This window comes from Barbus barbus (genome assembly GCF_936440315.1).
Source record: "Barbus barbus genome assembly, chromosome: 25".
NCBI lineage: Eukaryota > Metazoa > Chordata > Actinopteri > Cypriniformes > Cyprinidae > Barbus > Barbus barbus.
The window spans coordinates 28,356,686-28,375,059 of record NC_136753.1 but is presented as its reverse complement, the minus strand read 5'-3'; the positions used below and the strand labels follow the sequence as shown (position 1 = coordinate 28,375,059).

Sequence of the window (18,374 nt, the reverse complement as noted above, 5' to 3'; positions counted from 1 at the left end):
CCGCGTGACCACGCCCATGGCGTTGATGCGCACGCGCACAACCGACCGAAGACTTTTATTTTGGAATTCAGACATTCTTGTTTACGTCACTGCATTATTGAGCTTGAGGAAGCGACGATTCATCGAGCTCTCGAACTTTGACAAACAGTGTTTTTCTTTCTGATTACTTCATTGTTTCGAAACGCGTGCCGTTAAGCCGGTTATTCTCGATGCATATCTGTAGTCAAGTTTAAAGGGTCTGATTTAGCTCGCCTGCTATCTAACTGCATTGAGTTGCTGTCAGGTGAAGTGCACACTTATCGATCAGCATCAAGAAGCCCCTGGAGCCTTTCCATCGATCTTCATCGATCCGCTGAGGATATATTGATTGTGACTGATGGGGGCCCAGAGGAGTGAGGGACGCAGAGACTGGCTCCAGCAGGATTTCACCGAGCAGCAGGTCCAGACAGTGGTGAGTCAAACTCGTGTCATCAGCTTCATCCGTGCACCATAACTGAACATGCACCTTTTATAGGTCATATTTCACCCACAAATATAGAAAAGAAAACATACTGTGCACAAAGAAAATTAGTCCTGTTTTTAGGGCATTTTGCATTGTGAAATAATTTTCCTTTACACCTAAGCTCTTATTACAGTAATATTTTGAATAATTATTTTATAAACTACATTGCTATCTATGTATGTTGTATGTAATTATATATTTTTTGCATTACATTTTAGTCATTTAGCAGACGCTTTTATCCAAAGAGACTTACAAATGACAATGTAAGCAATCACAATCAACAAAAGAGCATTAATATGCAAATCTTATAACAAGTCTCAGTTAGCTTAATGCAGTAGATGCAGCAAGCTTTGTTTTTTTTTTTATAGAAAAAGAATAGAGCAGAATTTTGCTTTTGTTAATTGTATAATAAATAAAAAGAAAACAGATAAAATGCAAAAAGATTAGAAAAGCTAGTGTTAGTTTTTTATTTATTTATTTTCTTTTGAGAATAGAATTAGAATAGAGAGTGCTAGAGTTAGAGGGTCAAATAAAGATGGAAGAGATGTGTTTTTAGGACTCGGGTTGAGTTGGACAGGATATTCCACCAGGAGAGGGAACATTAAATATAAAAGTCTGTGAAGTGATTTTGTGCCTCTATCTTTATTCATTTATATATACATATTAGTAGACAAACCATCCAATTACATGCATAAACTTGCAATCGTAAATGATTATTTATAGAACTTTCAATATATTATTAATCATGCAAGAGGGCTGTCCTGATTGAATCTTGATTGTTGCATCTTTTTTATGGCCATTTACTTTTTATGATGTTTTTCCGAATGGCAGAATCCCTGGAACATCATGATCAAACACAGACAGGTGCATCGCAGAGGACGGCGCTCGCAGATGGCGGTTAGGTAAGTCCAGTAATGGGTGTTTTAAGATGAAGTGCATCATTTGTCAACTACTTTGTCTTATCACAGGATAATGTGGTTCTTTCAAAACATCATCGTGTTTGATTGAGCATTGTGTGTAGTTATACAGACCCTGTGATTTCCATGGATCTTCTGCGGACCGTTCTGCAGCCCAGCTTCAATGAAGACATCCGTGCTGTGTTCAGAAAATATATGAAGGTGATTGATCGATCGTGTTATTATTTTGGGACTGGTTGTGTGTGATTAAATTGCTCTGTTCATGTGTTGTTTTACAGTTTTTTGAGAAGGCAGCCAGTAATGTGAAAGAAAATGTTGGAGGAGATGTCCAGCCTGACCAGCTTATCAGAGACGCTTGCAGAAACTGCCTGGAACACGTAAACATGATTCATGCACATTTTCACTAATATATATGCTCAAATTAGTGGTCATTTAAATTATGAGTTGATAATATTCTGTTTCTGTTTTAGGCAAAGCAGCTCTTTCCTGATACAGAGAAAACAGCTCTGAAACCCAGTGTTGACCCAACAGCGAAGGTAAAGGATATCCAAACTGAGAGTTTAATTTCTTATGTTAATTAATCTATGAAAACCTGCACACTTTCCTGAAAAACTACAAATGTATCTGGAATTTTAGAAGACATTTTTTTACTTCAGATCTTTTTTAGTTCTTTGTTTTATTTATTTCTTATCGATTTTCATTTCGCAGCGTGCACGGCAGCCAGACGACACCGCTGGCCAGAGAGACAGTCCCATCCCTAAAAAGGTTAAAGAAATTACTTCTTTGGAAATATTACTAGAAAGTAAAAAAAAAACAGCATTTATTTAAAATCTTTTATAACATTGGAAATGGCGTTATTGCATTCTTGGTGAATAATTTCTATAAAAAAAAAAAAAATCTTTCTGTCCCCATACTATTAAACAGTAGTATATATAAAAAATAATGACCTTAAACAATATCTCAAAAGCCAGATTGCTGTTGTTTTTAACACCTACAACTATAAATATGCAATGTTTATTTTCAGAGGAAAGGTCGCCCCCCAGGTACTGTTGGACAGTATGACAGACCGGCCACATACAACACTGCGTAAGTGTCCTTATGTCGTCTTTATCTGATGTCTCCACATCTTAAAGATTTTTGTTTTTACATTTTTAAAACATCCTCCGCAGAGCAAAACTCAAAATATCCGAGCCAATAAAGCGAGAAGGACCTAAGGTATGTGCATTTGGATTAAAAGAGCATAATAATTGATACTCGTATGTTTATATGATATTAATGTGAGTGTGTTGATATCTGTATAGTGGCACCCATCCAGACTGACTGAGAGCAGCACATTCGTTCTGGGGTCCAGGGCAAATAAGTAAGTGTGCAGAGGTTTGCTCAAATTATATTATATTGTTTATTTCACAATAGCTGATGTATACGATCAACAAGTATTGATATCATTTCAGGGCTTTGGGAATGGGCGGCACAAGAGGAAGAATCTACATCAAACATGCAGAGCTCTTCAAGGTACTTTTAGTCTTTTTCTGAGCAACTTTTTCTGTGTTCATGTGGAGGTAATATCTCTTTTGTCTCAGTATGCCGCAGATGCTCAGGACAAACACTGGCTTTCAGAAAGACAGCACATGAGAGCCACCGGTGGGAAGATGGTGAGGACATTCTGTTTCCAAAACATGGAATAATTCACCCCAAAATTAAAATATGCTGAATTTTTTTAGCCTCAGGCCTTCCAAGATTTAGATGAGTTTTTCTTCATCTGAACAGATGTGGAGAAATTTAGCATTGCATCAGCAATGGATGCTCTGCAGTGAATGGGTGCCGTCAGAATGAGAGTCTGATAAAAACATCACAATAATCCACACCACTCCAGTCCATCAGTTAACATCTTGAGACGACAAAAGCTGCGTGTTTGTAAGAAACAAATACGTCATTGAGACAATTTTAACTCAAAACTTTGTTTCTGGCCAAAATATCCAAGATCCATAATATTGCTTCCTCCATTGAAAAAGTCATCTGGTCTGAATCAGGAGAGAAATATGCACAGATCAAGCAACATTTACAACTAAAACAGTTCTAAATAAATATTTTGATGTGAGAGGACACAATAGGAGACAACAGGACTTTTGCACTGGAGGAAACGTTATTATAGATTACGGCCAGAAGAGAGGTTTAAAGTTAAAACGTCTTAATGATGGATTTGTTTGCTACTTGCAGCTTTTGGCTTCACCAGATGTTAACTGATGGACTGGAGTGGTGTGGATTATTGTGATGTTTTTATCAGACTCTCATTCTGACGGCACCCATTCACTGCAGAGCATCCATTGCTGATGCAATGCTACATTTCTCCAAATCTGATGAAGAAACAAACTCATCTACATCTTGAATGGCCTGAGGGTGAGGGTTTAATAAAGGAATAAATAACCCAAAAATGAAGTATTAAATTACAATTGGTCCTCATCTTATTTAAACTGTTTTTGTTCTCAGGCCTATCTGCTAATAGAAGAGGATATTCTTGATCTGGCCCGAAGTGAAGACTACAAGTAACTAAACATTTTATTACTAAATAAAAGATATGAAAGACCGATGAATGAAATTTACAGACAACATGCATCATGAAATTGTCTTTGAATCTTAGGGATTGTCCTGATCTGAAGCTGGATGAATTGAAACCATTTCTAGTGCCAATATGGATGGTGGAGAAGATGCAGAAGGCAATGGATGCACAGAAAACAGAAAGTGGTCTTGTCATATAGTGCCAGGCAAGTCGTTGGACCACGGACACTCTTGAGTGTTACCAATTTAACATAACTGTAAATTTTTGGTTTTATTTGTGTGTGATCCTCACTAGACCCAGGCATCAAGTTACCCAGAAATTGTTGTTTTGGAGGTTTACTTGGCAAATCAAAACTCCACATTTCATTTCACATGCTATTGTCTAGAACTGGTCTTTTTTCTGTCAACAAATGTGTGCTTTTTTCATGACTTTGTATTTAACAGACTTGAATATCTAATGAGGCGCATATAGAGCCTTAATGATTTTTATAATTTTTTTAAAATGCTGTGGTTAATGGTCATTTTGTATGTTTGTGTTTCCCATGATTCTGTCCTATTTTTTAAACAAATACATTTTTATGAATGGTCATATCTGCTTTAAAATGGATTTTATTTAGTTATTTTCATTTCCGACTCATTTCTCTCTTTTTAAATATATTTTATTCTAAAAAAACAAAAAAGAAGCTTCTTCCTTTCAAGGCAGCAGAACTATGCAATGAGCCTAATGTTTGTACCTTATAATATCGTAAATATGATTTTTTTTAATGAAATTAAATATTTTTTAATTGACTGATTTTATAGCTTATTAAAACGTATGTGGGGGTGGAATTTAAATTATTTTCTAAATGAATTTCAGAACTGTTACACTCACCTAATGTCTGTTATAACTGAAAATGTAGAACAGTTTATTAATGTATGCAAATATATTTACCAATAAACAGTTTTGTGCTAAATGGTGTTTTTGAATGAATCCGCGAAATAAAACCAGTTCATTTGATGCGTGACTCAAACACATCAACGGTTATAGACACGCCCACCTGGCCGTATTACCCAATCAAATCAAATGTTTTGTGCCCAGCATCAGTGCTGATTGGTTGCTAAGCATTCGCTTTGTTCGTAATCTGCGCTTCTGATTGGTTGAACTGAAGGTAAGGCGGAGAACCTAAGTTTAAACAGAGGGGCGGGATGTGATTTAACGATCAGTTAGTGTCGACTGCACTGAACAAACACAGCCGGTAATCATACGAATCGTTTAAATAATGCTGCTTTTAATGTATATATCAAGTTGATTTTTATAGGTTGCATTCATGTACGTCGGTTTGTTTCGGTTATCATTGGCTGCTATATTTTGACTAGGCCTATAGCCGTTTACCTCACACGCGTTTAACGTTACGTCGTAAACGGCTTTGACTGGTGTAACGTTAGATGTGCGCGTTTTAACAAGTGTTTTTCTTCCTGTCTTCATCTTAGATCCGACGCGATGGCCTCTCAGAACATGGACCCCGCAGCAGCCTCGTCCACAGCAGCGCTGAAGGGCAGCGAGACGAGCGTAAGCGTGTCCAAAGGATCCGTCACTAAAAGGTTTGATATCCTTTTAAATCTACTGAACGCTTCTATGGGTTACACCCTGGCCGTTCTCATACAGAAATACGTGTAGGATTCCTATCAGTATTTGTATGGAAATCCTGTGTATTGCCACACCAGATCAAGTGAGCACGAGTCCTGCTCATCTGTGTCGGTACTGTTTATTGAATTTGTAATAAAGGCAGAATCACATGTGTTTCTGATAAAATGAGTCCCCCACCCAATGCTGTCAACACATTGTTCCAAAAGTATTCAGTGCATCAGACTTTACATGTGATCAAGCATTACACAGATTATTTTTCCATGTTAAAAAAATAACCCTGGGGTTTATAAGATGTTTAAATGTGTTGTGATGTCCAACAAGGACATATGTTATTGGTATTTGTAATTGAGAGCTAGAAAGTACTATAGTTTGAATGGAAGTCCATTAGGACTTTTTGTGCCTAGCGAGTGCTAGTTTCTCTGTTTCACTGTGGTTAATACAGATGCCAAAATTAATGTAAAAATGGCACTTATTTTTAATGTCTCCCGTTTTCCTCTGCAGGCTTCAGCAAGAGCTGATGACACTAATGGTGAGAACTATATATATATATATATATATATATAGCTGATATTTAGTTTGGTCTTTTTTTTTTTTTCTTTCTTTAACTGTAGTTTGTTAACTCGGTGCTTTGTTAAATGCAGATGTCAGGAGACAAGGGCATTTCAGCGTTTCCAGAGTCTGACAATCTCTTCAAATGGATTGGCACAATAGATGGAGCTCAAGGAACGGTAGGAACAACTGCTGTTTTCTTCCCCGTGATGTCAGGAAATGGGTTTCTTACAACATACTAATCTAGATAATTAGAAGTTTATACTTAAACCCATTTTTTTTTTCGTCCCTGTTCAGGTTTATGAAGGTTTGAGGTACAAACTTTCACTGGAGTTTCCTAGCGGGTACCCCTACAACGCCCCTCGGGTGAAATTCATCACTGCTTGTTTCCACCCAAATGTTGATGAGGGTGGCTTCATCTGCCTAGACATTTTAAAGGACAAGTGGTCTGCACTATATGATGTCCGCTCCATTCTATTGTCCATTCAGAGTTTATTAGGAGGTAGGTTATGCTTTTGATATGAGTAGTGCTGAGCAAAATTCAAAAATCTTTGATTCATGAGTTGAAATTTGGCCACAACCTTCATAATGTTTCATTGAAATTAAACCACAATATAAAACAAGTTTTGTGACATTATGATTATGCCCTGATAAATAGAATACTGTTATTCCGATCTTAATTCATGTAAGGTCAACTACTTTCTCCTGGTATATAAAGCAGCATGTCTGTTCTGATTTATTTTAAGTAATTTACTAGCGGTCTTGTCTGGATCATTGTACTCCATGAATCTTTGTTTTTAGAACCCAACAATGATAGTCCAATGAACTCTGCAGCTGCTGAACTATGGGATGACCAGGAAGGTAATTGATCATGCCAGAGTCAAGCAGTTGTTTGAAACTGCAGTATTTTTAGAGAATTGTTTCTCGTTCAGTGTTTCAGTAAGTTATGCATCTAATGCATTTCTAATCACTTTTGTTGCAGCCTTCAAAGCCCATTTGCACGCAACCTACAAGAACTGACCTTGAACATTAAAGTCTGTCTTTTTTTTTTTTTTTTTTTTTATGTCTGTTTTCTTGTTCATAATAATGTACATTTTCTGTAATGGGTCTGTGTGTATATTATTTCTATGTTGTATTAAACTTGCCTGAATAAAATGTTGATTGAGTTTGTGTCTCTAATTAGTGGAGTAAACTGAGGGGGAAGTAAGACCAGAATGTTATAATTGCTTTTAATTTGATATATAGAATATAAAGGCTTTGCAGTGCACAACTGATCAGGCAAGAATATAGTTTGAAAAATGTTCTGTATTGAATTTAAAGATTTACAGAGTATAACGGTCAACAGTTGTAACTTGTGTTGTTGCAGCATGCATGTCTCAATTTCAAAACTTCTGTTTAACCCAGTTCCAGAACCTAGCTAAGCAGACATAGTAGACAGCCTACTTTGCAGTTGTGGTGATTGCAACAGCCTGATGTATTATTTTGAGACACCACTTCCATGTCCTCCAAGCTTTCATCCTCTTCTTGCCCACCATCTTGGGTCGAAACGCCTTCTACCCAGGCTTCTTGTGTGGGTTCAACAGACCACAGTGGAACATTAACTCTTTGAAGCATTTCTTCAAGCAGAACATCAATCTCTACTATGTGATTCTTCAGGTCTGGGCTTGCAGTCTCCTCTACTGATAACCATGGGGTTTGCACCATGGCTGCCCGAGCTGCTACCTCCGAAGTTCCACCTGCATAACCTGTGTTGACAAGGGCTTGTCGATCTTTGCGCTGGGTCAGAGGGAATATTTCTCGCAAGACTTTGACCTTCTTTAGGTCCTGCTGGAAGTTTTCCAAGCTGGACAAGATGATCACCCAAAGTCGTTCAACCTGTTCTTTGTCCTCTTGTCCTTGCTCCATTTCTATCAGCAGACTTAGCAGCCTCCGGTGAAGCCCTGAAACATGAGTCGATCAAGTCAACTCTCAACAGTTTGAAAGTGGCGTAATTGAATATGGCCAGCCGTTAGTTTTTGCAGTGCAGAAAAATATTGAAAGGGCAATGTAAAATTTCTGCAACACTAGCATCACCAAACTGTTTCCTGCTGGTCTTCTGTTTCTACTTGTCCAGTCTTACCTGAGCATATTTTATGAGCTACTGCCCTGGTTTCCTCCAGCTCCTCTCTAAGGAAGCTCCCATCCATGTTGCTCCCCAAGGAGGTGGCCATTTGCTGGAAGCAGGCTGTCACTTTGCTCAGGGCGGCCTGTGCCCACTCGCATTCATTCACCTGCCTCTTTCTGGTTTGGATCTCCACCTCTGACTGCCTCCAGCGATTCATTGCCACTTATGTGGTGATCGACCTAAACTTTACAGAATATTTGTTATTTTTGGTCTCAATATAAGAATTGGTCTGGCCTATTTTGAACTAAAATATTCTAAATGATATATGGCATGGTTTGGCCTTAACTAGATGAAGTGATTTTTTTTTTTTTTATTTGTAAATTGTGTAGTTTTAACTTTTTTTCAATCTAATCCCAATTAAAACGGATAGACCATAAGCATTTATTTTGCTTAAACAGAAATTATTTGTCATCTCCATATGCCTGGTTTATTAAAGTTCTCTTTAAGAACGGTTGCACCACTTTTAAACATTTTATTTTGCCTTATTTCTTAATTTAATGTGATAATGTTCAATTTAAAGGCTACACCCATTTCCATTTTAATAGCTAACAATTTTGTAAAAGAAAAAAGCCACTTACTGGTAACTGAGCTTCAAAGAAATAAATTTTATTTCATAGCCTTCGGAAACTTGGGAGTTGTTCTGACAGTCCTGCTTCTCAGCGTGATTACATCCGTTGGAGACACTTCTGCCAACCTCCTTGTATTTGTACGTTCACCTATGTTCTTTTTTCCAAAGCTTCTATAAATGCCGGTCTTCAGGGACAACTTTTTAAACTTAGGCCCAAACCTTGCAGTCCATGCTCCCAGAATACTTTGCGCTGTAGATCATTATGTCAAAGTTCTTTCTTTCTCAGAAACGCATGCAGTGTTGGGAGGACAAGGTTTGTGATCAAGAGATCCATGCATAATGAATTTCTATGTGCGGTTGTCTGTATGTATGTGTGCTTGTGGGAGTGTGTGTGTGTGTGTGTGTGCTGTGCACAGTGTTTTATGTGAAGTTAATTGTCCACGGGGAGAGTGGTATGGTATTGTGGAGGAACAGACGGGGATCCTTTATTGACTCCCTTGTGGTTACTTGGGCTTGTTTGAAAGCTGTGTGTCGCTTGATGCAACACGTATGCTCCATGGGTCAAATCTCCTGAGCAACACCAGTAATATTAGCTCATTCAGTTAGCAAAACAGCAAAGCTGTAATAGGCACTGACATAATTCCTCAGTCATAATTATAATCAGCTTCACACACTTAAAATTGTGATTTAGAAGAGTATTCCTTTTATATTAAGATTCATTCATTACTAAACTCATTACATTTTAGGATGCCAATTGCAATGAAAATCCAATTTATACATTTGTTGTTGTCCTTTTTTAGAACTATCCACCTTTTTCCTAAGGAGCCTACTGTGTTTTAAATTATGGGAGGTACTTCCAAATAATTTCAAATCACAAGATTGCACTACAAACAATCCTTATCCATTATTTTGACTGCTCTAAATATTATTCATTTTTCTCCCCAAATCCTCGTGTCTCTGTCCAGGTTTGTTTTCACACAGATGCTGTAAAATGTAATTGTTAGGAAATATAGACTGTAATATTGCTGCAGATAGGAGAAGGATCTTTAGGAGTTATTCATGGTTTGTTGAAAGTAACTTTATTGCTTTTGCACTTAAATTTTTAATGTATTTAATAAATGTGTTGATTTTTACACTTTTAATGATCGATGGTTGAAGGGTGAGTAAAATAATGTCACTTTGTAACCATTTTTTTTCACAGTTTAATCTAGAGTTCTGTTAGATATGGAAGAATTTTTATTGAATATCTAACAGGTGACTTTAAAGTATTTGTTCATTCTCATAGCAATGACAAACACAAATTCACTTATTTTACATATACATTACAGCTTGGCCATTGACATGCCTTACAAAGGCAACTAGGAACTTCAACGAGAACATTGAGACAATGATTGAAATTATACCACAGATATTCAGAAGATAACAGAAAACAAACAAATTCATCTAGTATTGTTGAACAAATCCTGTGGTTTCCATATTAAAGTGTGGAAGGTCTTCATTCTCTGTTGCGTGTTATTTATATCACAGTTGTTGAAGACCTATTGGATGAGCTAGAGATGATACAAAACCACAGCGATCTGATGCAGTCCAAAATCAATACCTCCAGCTTGCATTGGTAATTAAGCTTTAACTGCTAATGTCAAGTACAGTAGGACCTGCATACAATGTGAGGTGAGTTACAAGGAGTTCACTGGTAGATGCTGGTATAATCTGGTGCAAAGGGGAAAAAATGCGGTTTCTGGGATTAGTAGATATGCGTCAGTCATTTGGCTTTTGTTCTTTAACAGGTTTTGCTAGTCCAAAGATCAGCCCAAGGACCAACCGTGTGGTGTTATGTTCCAATTGCCTCCATGATCTCGTGGCACAGACATTGGCAGAAGCCGTAGAACACGCAAAGGACCAGGGTGGAGGGCACTAGGCTGACCAAGATCACTCCCACCGTGAGCTGCTGGATCATCAGCAAGTAGATCCCCAGTGGCAGCGAGCTAAAGTAGACCAGGCAGAGGAAACCCATTAGAAAGCGAGGAACTGAACGAGACGTCCAAGCCCGACACTTCTGCACGGGAAGGTGGCAAGGCAAGGAGTCCAGGCTGGCCGGCCGATACAAGCGCACCATGTTCAACATACTCATAGAGTCCGAGGACTGCGACTCTCCAGGGACTTCCATGATTGTGATGACGAGGCAGTCAGAGGAGCTGTGGGCCTGCTCGCCTCCACTTAGGCTGTTGGGCGTCAAAAGTACCTCACCACTGGGTGTGGTGCCGCTCTTACGCGCCTGGTCCTGGTAAGTCAGAATAGCCAAAATGTTGCTGTCATCTTGAAGCAACCAGATCTCCTCGTCAGGTACGTGAGTCTCATGGCGACAGAAGGGGCAGCTGATGATGCTCGGAGAGGAGTCCAGCTCCACCATCTTCTTTAGACATTTGGCACAGACCCGGTGCAAGCAGCTCAACACCTTGGGCTTGCGGGCTCGGGTGTCAAAGCGATTGTAGCAGATCTTGCACTCCAGTTCCTCCACCGTATAAATCACCGGTGCCTGGGGGCTCTCAGACTCTGAGTCGGACTTCTGGCTCATCCTGAGAAATGGAGCGTGGCCACAGCCGAGAGGAGCGAAAGAGCCAGGAAGCAGGTGCAAATGCTAAAATTAAGCAAATTTTAGTACGCTATAGGAGCAGCACCTGAGCACTGTCCTTGGTAAGCCCTTGTTTTTCTGCTTTGCGTTTGTTTTTCACCAACAAGGATTGCTTAAATTCATCTTTTCAAGAGCCTGTAGCGTACAATGCTGATTAGAAGTCCACAAAAGCACATTTGAGTCCTGATGGAAAGCTTAACATTGTACATATGTCCATGATGTATTTATGACAAGCAGATTATACTAAAACACAAGAATACAGAAATTCATTGCATATTAAATGAGGATCTCCATTCACTGTCCGCACTCAATTAAAGAACTTGGGTTTTTCCAGAATGGTTTAGAGAAAGACAAAACCAAAGAGGCAATAAAGAAATAAAGTTAGTTGACATCAGAGAGGTCCAAAAATATTCTATAACAAGCATCTGCCAGTTCCTTTGAAATCAGAGTCTGGACACAGAGCGTGTTTTTTGCCTTGTTATCCATAGCTGATTCTAGAATGAGGTGGAAGAAACACAGATTCAGATAAAGTCAGCAGAATCATCCTGAATACTGCCAGATATTTTCTTACAGTAATGGCTACACTTGATCATGACCTTCAACTCTGAATGCTCACATTGTCCCTCCAAGCACTTTGTTCATTCTGCAAAAAATTAGAGAAGAGACAGACTTATGTAGATAAGAATGTAATTGTTTGCAAAAAGCGAAATGTTAACACTTTGCAACAGATCTGAAGAATGCAAGAGGGAATAGCTTGATATCTGCACTTACCTTTCGTGAGTAAAACCCTTCTAGTGTCATTGAGCCAGCAGTGCTAAAAACCCTTTGCATTCATCAAGCCCTTCCTATCAGGTGTATAGATGTCAACATAGGGGTGGGCGTGTGTGATATAAAGCATGCACACCGCCGGCCAAAAACAGTTATTGTTGTTCCTCCCAATATTAAAGTTAGTGGCTAGTTGTATGCTTTTTAATGTCAAATTCCTAAACTTTTATCCCCAACATTTGGTTACATCCTTGCATATGGCAAAAATGTATGTTTCATTGACTACTTTGCTAAAATAGTGGCTAAAGGAGATCCTCATATGCACTTGCCATAGGCGTGGCAAGCCATTCATGCGAAGGCCAACGGAGGCCATATAAGTTGATTACAAATGTAATTAGCTTCTGTATTTCTTGATTCCCTGTGGACGTGACTCACTCCGATCTGAAAGAGAGGCAAACAAGTGATGCAAGTGGATGTTAACAAGAAAGCGGCAAACATGCAAATTTAATTTCCCACTATGAAACATTTCATTGTTTTTCCTCCTCTCTCTTTCCATGTCTCAAAGCGCAGGTTGTTCGAATTTGAGGCCGGTCTATAAATAGCATGCGTGCGGCGCTAGAGGATACAGCCCCCCACCCCACACACACACACACACACAACCTTGATGACTGTGATAAGGACTGTCACACACTCACACACACACACTCATGTCCAACAGTCGAGGATGCAGTGATGCGATGAAATTATGACTTTGACATTGTATGGCAGCTTGTCTCTAAGGGTTCCTCAGCTCGGTCATGTAAATGGTAGCAGAGTCTTTTGAATAAAAGCCAGTGGGTTAAACCTGACATCCAAGATGAAGCGAGAGGAGTGAAGGTTAAAAGAACACAACCGTCATACAGAATTTATTTGCCATTAAAACGGCAGCGAGTCAATACATGCTAAGGGCACATCTACATTTAGCGGAGTAATCAATGCAGTTGCAGTGGAATATATTAACTGTATTATACTTGGCTGCAGACATGGTTGCAGTTTTCAGTGGCTTGTAAAAAAGATCTTTATTCAGGTGAAGAATGTGCTATTTTTAAATGCAATTTGTGTGATGCTGAAATTCAGGGGCTGGATCTGAATATATCATCATGTTGGCTTTAAAAAAAAACATTGGCAAGAAAATTAGTTTAAATTAGTTCATACTTATATTTATGGACCATGCCTTATGAAACTTGTTAGAAACATGAAGAAGAAAATAATTAATTTCTATATGTGAGGGGGAGACCTTATAGTAATTAATTAATTAATTACCTGACAGTAATTTAAACGATCACTGAGAATAATGAGAATTAAAACTAAAATTAAAAAAACTCCTCATTACTCATTTAAGTAATGAGAAATATGGAGAAAATGTGCTTAATTGTTATGAAAATCTCAATGCAAAAAATCATTCTGGTCTTAAAATAAGTTTAATTGTCTTTGTACAAAATGTAATTTCTTAATTTTTATTTATTTCATTTTCATTTTAGGTAAAATGAACATGTTTAGTGAGATACACTAGAAAACCCTCAATACTGAGGTCTGTAACGGAAAATCAATTTCTAAATCATTGTCCGTTCGACATATCTAAAGTGTCTCATTTCTAAAATAATTTAGAAATTATTATTATTATTAATTTTTATTCTTAATAATTAAGAATTTAAAAAAGTGATAATGATGAAAAGTGTCAGTTGGTGTTTGTCATCTTCTAGCTTGGGTGACCTGTAGTGCCAGTAACCGCAGGAGATGATTGCGTCTGTGTGTAGGCTATGTGTTTGTGTGAGAAGCGGAAATAAAGATGCAAGGGGCGTTCACAGGAAAACACCATCTGTGTCCTGGTGCTGTGGGTTACATAAATAATACCAGTTCACCTGCCTGCTCCAATGTTTACGTCAGCCTTTTGAGGAGCATGCAGGCCTTCTGAAATGCTTCTTATTTTCAGTGTTAGTTTGAACATATAAACCCTTATTTTTAGCTCGTTTAATTACGCTCTCTAGGATATATATGTTTAAATGGGTTAAAAAAAGGAATATTAATAATAATGCTCTGAATTTAGACCCTAGATGCATATGTTAATGAACAATGATCAGTTATTTAAGTCAAACTGGTGGTTCCAGGCTAACAACTGATGTTTACAAACCACAGATGACAGTTAGATATGCCGATAAAGCCTCTTTTAAAAACAATAAACAGAAATAACTACACCCATCTGTTTCCTTTTAGATGCATTAAAATAAAGTGCAATAACCTTTAGATAACGGACTACCCTCATGCCCACCGGAGTTCTCCTGGGATGTTACTTGCATTGTTATGAAGTGGCATATGTTCAAGTGATTTTAGTCAGAATAAAATGGATGTCATATTTCTTTGCATATTGCACTAGTGCCACAAAATGCACATTAGATGTGTAATTGATGCTTGTGAATTACAGGAGTGTATCAGGACTGAAACTAAATTCTGCAGGAAGGAACAAATCTCCTTGTGAAGGACCATTTAAAACTGACAGAATGAGGAAAATCATAAAATCACACAAAAACCAATATTCTTTACCACTAGCAGGATTACAATCCAAACAGCGTTTACAACCTATTGTATTTCTGTAATGTGATGTATTTCCAAGTATAACGCTTATTCAGTTAGTTAAAAATGGACTTTTATCCATTTTATCCATCAGGAACCCTTTTGAAATGTCACCGGCACACATTGGAGTATAGGCTTCTGACTGGGACGTGGAAGATAAAGGTCAAGTTCATCCTCAAGAGCGTCTCTTCATATATCACTGGTAACAATTCTTCATATTTATTGTTAGTTGCTATTGTTTCAGTATATGGCTACATTACCTACAACAGTAATGGCAATCGTTATATTGGTGTGTGGCCTGGTGATGTCAGGCAAAAAGCTGTTTCATATGACTGAAAACAAAGCATTTTTTATAATGTGAACTTCAAAATAAGATCTGGGATGTGTATTAAGAAAGTAATTTTGGCACCCAGTTCGACATCTTGACAGGAATGTGGTGTATTATCAGTAAGCAATGCACCTACGATTCTGTGCAAAACTAAAGAGACCGAATGCACAATACAGGTAAGTAAATCTCCTATCAATTCATTTTGACCAGTAATTTAATTTCTTCCAGAACTGACAGTAACTCATCGCACCCAGCGGAGCTGTCCGGACATCAGCACTAAATGTACCTTTGTCTTGACAACTGAACGGAAGGATATCAGCCTCTCCAGCAAAACAAGAAAGTGATGAAGATAAACTGCTATAGAAGCATTACAGATCCATTTTCAGACCAGTTCGATATGTTAAAAAAGCTTTTAAAAACAATAACAAACAGTTGCTGTTAAATATAATGTGCAACCAGAGACAAGTCTGCAGATTTATCTATATGGTTTTTCATTATTGATACAAATAACTTGTGAGGTCTCTTTTAAAACCAGTTTCATTTTGGAGCAGATCCTTATTTTCTGTCACTTCTGGCCATGCAGTAAAAAAAGTGCTTGTTTTTTATAGTTGTTCTTGATTTAGTGTGACGGCTCAGTGAAGATTTCACATGCGAGTTAGCCATTCTATTCATTGAAGCGCAGGTATGAACCCACACAGGTAACCAGTGGCCTAGTTTACAGCGACCCTGTCTGACTCCTGGAAGAAGGGGTACAGCTATATGTGGGCCTGGATTTGGAAGAGAGATATTTTCTAATGCCACTATAAGTCCTCAATGATCACCCCATCCTCAAGTGACCGCTGGGTTTTGCCAAGACATGCCATTTTGCAATTGGGAACATTGCCAAAGCTGAACACTGTCGCCATAAATAAGTATAATCGGGGTTGAGGTGCAAAGCACTTCTTAGAATCTGTCCATCTTTAGACGACTCTCGCATGTTTTTCACGAAAGCTAGAATTGGATCCTTTTGTGCAATTATTCTGCTTTTAAACATGCATTATAGTTTTAATATGTTTGTGTCTTGCATCTAGCACGGACTCTTTAAAGTGGCAGACTCCATTAATGATGGCGTTCAAGAGGCTTTTTAGTGAGGTAATTACAATGCATCCTCCACATAAGCATTATATAACATGCTAAGTCTCTCTCTCTCTCAGTTCTCTCAAGGACTGTATTCACAGTTCATTAGTGAGGAGTCTGATACTGCTAGATATCAATTCTTCAAATCATTCAAACAGCTCTTGACAACTGATTTGTGCATACTGTAATAAAAGAAATAGATTTATTAACCATTTTTAGGTGCAGATGCATTCTCAGAAAGAGTTTGACTAATTCTCAGTTAAAATATTGAGAGATATGTGCAATGCATTTAAATGATAAATGATGGGAAGACCTGTGTAAATTAATTATCTTTAATTACATGAGCTGTTTATAAAACCATTAGCCTATATTAACGCTTCATATTAGACTACTAATCACAGCAATCACCATTTTGCATCATTTATACACAAAAAAACATTGGCTAGCTGCTATTTTTAATATCCATCGCTGGTTTAGATCCAACAGGTATTTTTTACATTAATCGATTCGGGTAGATTTTATTAGAGCAACAGAAGAACAACACATATACTGATATTATAAAACGATTCTAGTTTTTGTATTAAACAAACACAAGTTGTGGCTAATCGCATAAATAACGATTTTACGTCGCGCCGTCGCTTTTCTAGCTAAATGATAGATAAATCTGATTAATTATTAAAACTAATTTGCCTCACATGTTTGCCTTTGGAAAAAATGCATATAAACATTTGATGTAAAGGATGTTTATATCATTAGCTGTAAATGACACTCACCCTCAGGTCTTGATTGCGGCTCGAAAACAGCCTCGTCCTTCCAGTCCAATATAAAAAATCGACTATTACTGCCACATTTGCCTTTTCTCGTCGCTTTGTGGTGAGTCACAGTCAATGTTTAGGTCCCATCTGTCCGACCGCAGCTGCGGCATCCTCCTCATTGCGGTGATGCTACAGCATCAGAAGCTGCTCCTCAGTGGTTGCTGTGGCAACAGGAGCCAGCGCGAGCTCCACTTACTCTCACCGGACGCACGTGAGCACTGATCGGCGAAGATGGTTGTTTTTCAGACACGCAAGGATCATTTTGACATTGACACCCCCCCCCAGAAACACATAAACTCATCAAGCGTATATTAAATCTACTGTGCCTATTTATACAAGGTCATAATGAATAACAGTGCATTTTATTAAAGTCTAGAATGCTCTTTATCAGTGGTGTTACACTTGGGAACCAGTAAATTACCTTATTAAATCACTTAACATGGCGGATGACACAGCAAAAACAACTAGATTACAACCTGACATAAAAGCATATTGTTAGGCTAACAGCACTGACCCTCGAAGCATGCATCTGTGAAATAAAAAAGAGAAAGATACAGAAAAAAAATATATTATTACGACCCCTAAAAGCTGTGGGTGCATGGGGTGTAACATTAAACAAAACAGTAAATAATTTTTATTTAAATTAAAATGCATATTTATTTACAGTGGCTCAGTTTATTCTGTATGCAAATGTCTTGTCGAATTGCACCTGACTAATGCAAGCAATGCAAATCAACACAACAGTAATGATTATCAAGTGCTATAACAAGTCTAAGCTATAGCTTAACACAGTACAGCAAGGTTTTTAAATTATATATTAAGTAAAAAGAATAGAGCAAGCTAGTGCTAGAGGCCTTTCAATCTTATATATATATATATATAAATGTATTTTTAATTGCACACTTTCTCGTGTAGTGTATGTCACTGATGGAAATGTCATGTCAAGCACTCATTCTGTCTCAGTCCAGCAGATGGAGCCATTGTTGTTGTTAACACAGACTTTTATAAGATGGACAGGTGTTCATTTACTGTAAAACAAACACACCTGTTATTATAAACACATCCTTTAAGAGTCTGAAAGATAGCATAATCGATTTATTCCGATTTCCCATAAAATACTGTATTTACAACTTATTATTCAAACATACTGTAAACAAGCAGCACAATAAAAACCTGTTTTGCTTATGAATTTGATACGCATTAAATATATAGTCTATGTTATTTA

General features: G+C 37.8%; 4 protein-coding genes across 8 annotated transcripts; 2 read left to right on the top strand and 2 right to left on the bottom strand.

Annotated features, from left to right (window-relative positions):
• Positions 1–35: 35 nt before the first annotated feature.
• On the top strand, positions 36–4,925 carry LOC306845109 (deoxynucleotidyltransferase terminal-interacting protein 1-like). Of its 2 annotated transcripts, XM_079377697.1 has the most exons (14): positions 84–451; positions 1,334–1,404; positions 1,524–1,620; positions 1,698–1,796; positions 1,890–1,955; positions 2,128–2,184; positions 2,444–2,505; positions 2,589–2,634; positions 2,721–2,779; positions 2,871–2,931; positions 3,000–3,071; positions 3,907–3,962; positions 4,058–4,181; positions 4,271–4,925. In XM_079377697.1, exons 1-13 carry the CDS (start codon positions 377–379, stop codon positions 4,173–4,175), a joined length of 939 nt encoding a protein of 312 aa, XP_079233823.1. In that variant the 5' UTR covers positions 84–376; the 3' UTR covers positions 4,176–4,181; positions 4,271–4,925. The 2 variants fall into 2 exon arrangements, with proteins under 2 accessions (XP_079233822.1, XP_079233823.1); XM_079377696.1 differs by having other exon boundaries at positions 36–451; positions 4,058–4,925.
• Positions 4,926–5,130: 205 nt separating this feature from the next.
• On the top strand, positions 5,131–7,316 carry LOC306845111 (ubiquitin-conjugating enzyme E2 C-like). 2 transcript variants are annotated; one of them, XM_079377699.1, is made up of 7 exons: positions 5,131–5,210; positions 5,446–5,556; positions 6,104–6,131; positions 6,244–6,330; positions 6,449–6,653; positions 6,953–7,012; positions 7,134–7,316. In XM_079377699.1, the coding sequence occupies exons 2-7, from the start codon at positions 5,456–5,458 to the stop codon at positions 7,169–7,171; spliced, it is 519 nt and encodes a 172-aa protein (XP_079233825.1). In that variant the 5' UTR covers positions 5,131–5,210; positions 5,446–5,455; the 3' UTR covers positions 7,172–7,316. The 2 variants fall into 2 exon arrangements, with proteins under 2 accessions (XP_079233825.1, XP_079233826.1); XM_079377700.1 differs by having other exon boundaries at positions 5,196–5,284.
• Positions 7,317–7,564: 248 nt separating this feature from the next.
• Positions 7,565–8,472, bottom strand: LOC306844553 (regulator of G-protein signaling 9-binding protein-like; the record flags this gene model as incomplete). The annotated part of the gene is made up of 2 exons (XM_079376776.1): positions 7,565–8,091; positions 8,271–8,472. 2 exons carry the CDS (start codon positions 8,470–8,472, stop codon positions 7,565–7,567), a joined length of 729 nt encoding a protein of 242 aa, XP_079232902.1.
• A 1,480-nt stretch (positions 8,473–9,952) lies between these two features.
• On the bottom strand, positions 9,953–17,314 carry LOC306844735 (E3 ubiquitin-protein ligase RNF182-like). Of its 3 annotated transcripts, none has more exons than XM_079377095.1 (3): positions 17,108–17,314; positions 12,087–12,158; positions 10,086–12,009 (listed from the first exon to the last, which is right to left on the bottom strand). In XM_079377095.1, the coding sequence occupies exon 3, from the start codon at positions 11,456–11,458 to the stop codon at positions 10,715–10,717; it is 744 nt and encodes a 247-aa protein (XP_079233221.1). In that variant the 5' UTR covers positions 11,459–12,009; positions 12,087–12,158; positions 17,108–17,314; the 3' UTR covers positions 10,086–10,714. The 3 variants fall into 3 exon arrangements, with proteins under 3 accessions (XP_079233222.1, XP_079233221.1, XP_079233223.1); XM_079377097.1 differs by lacking the exon at positions 17,108–17,314 and adding an exon at positions 12,287–12,314; XM_079377096.1 differs by lacking the exon at positions 17,108–17,314 and adding an exon at positions 12,287–12,314 and having other exon boundaries at positions 9,953–12,158.
• Positions 17,315–18,374: the final 1,060 nt, after the last annotated feature.

What these genes read in the sequence shown, in the direction of transcription:
- LOC306845109 (XM_079377696.1), top strand. Translation starts at nt 377, where the DNA reads ATGGGGGCCCAGAGGAGTGAGGGACGCAGAGACTGGCTCCAGCAGGAT. An exon ending in TGTTCAGAAAATATATGAAG is followed by an intron (nt 1,621 to 1,697) that starts GTGATTGATCGA and finishes GTTGTTTTACAG; the next exon opens with TTTTTTGAGAAGGCAGCCAG. An exon ending in GCCCGAAGTGAAGACTACAA is followed by an intron (nt 3,963 to 4,057) that starts GTAACTAAACAT and finishes TTTGAATCTTAG; the next exon opens with GGATTGTCCTGATCTGAAGC.
- LOC306845111 (XM_079377699.1), top strand. Translation starts at nt 5,456, where the DNA reads ATGGCCTCTCAGAACATGGACCCCGCAGCAGCCTCGTCCACAGCAGCG. An exon ending in AAGAGCTGATGACACTAATG is followed by an intron (nt 6,132 to 6,243) that starts GTGAGAACTATA and finishes TGTTAAATGCAG; the next exon opens with ATGTCAGGAGACAAGGGCAT. An exon ending in TAGATGGAGCTCAAGGAACG is followed by an intron (nt 6,331 to 6,448) that starts GTAGGAACAACT and finishes GTCCCTGTTCAG; the next exon opens with GTTTATGAAGGTTTGAGGTA.
- LOC306844735 (XM_079377095.1), bottom strand. Translation starts at nt 11,458, where the DNA reads ATGAGCCAGAAGTCCGACTCAGAGTCTGAGAGCCCCCAGGCACCGGTG.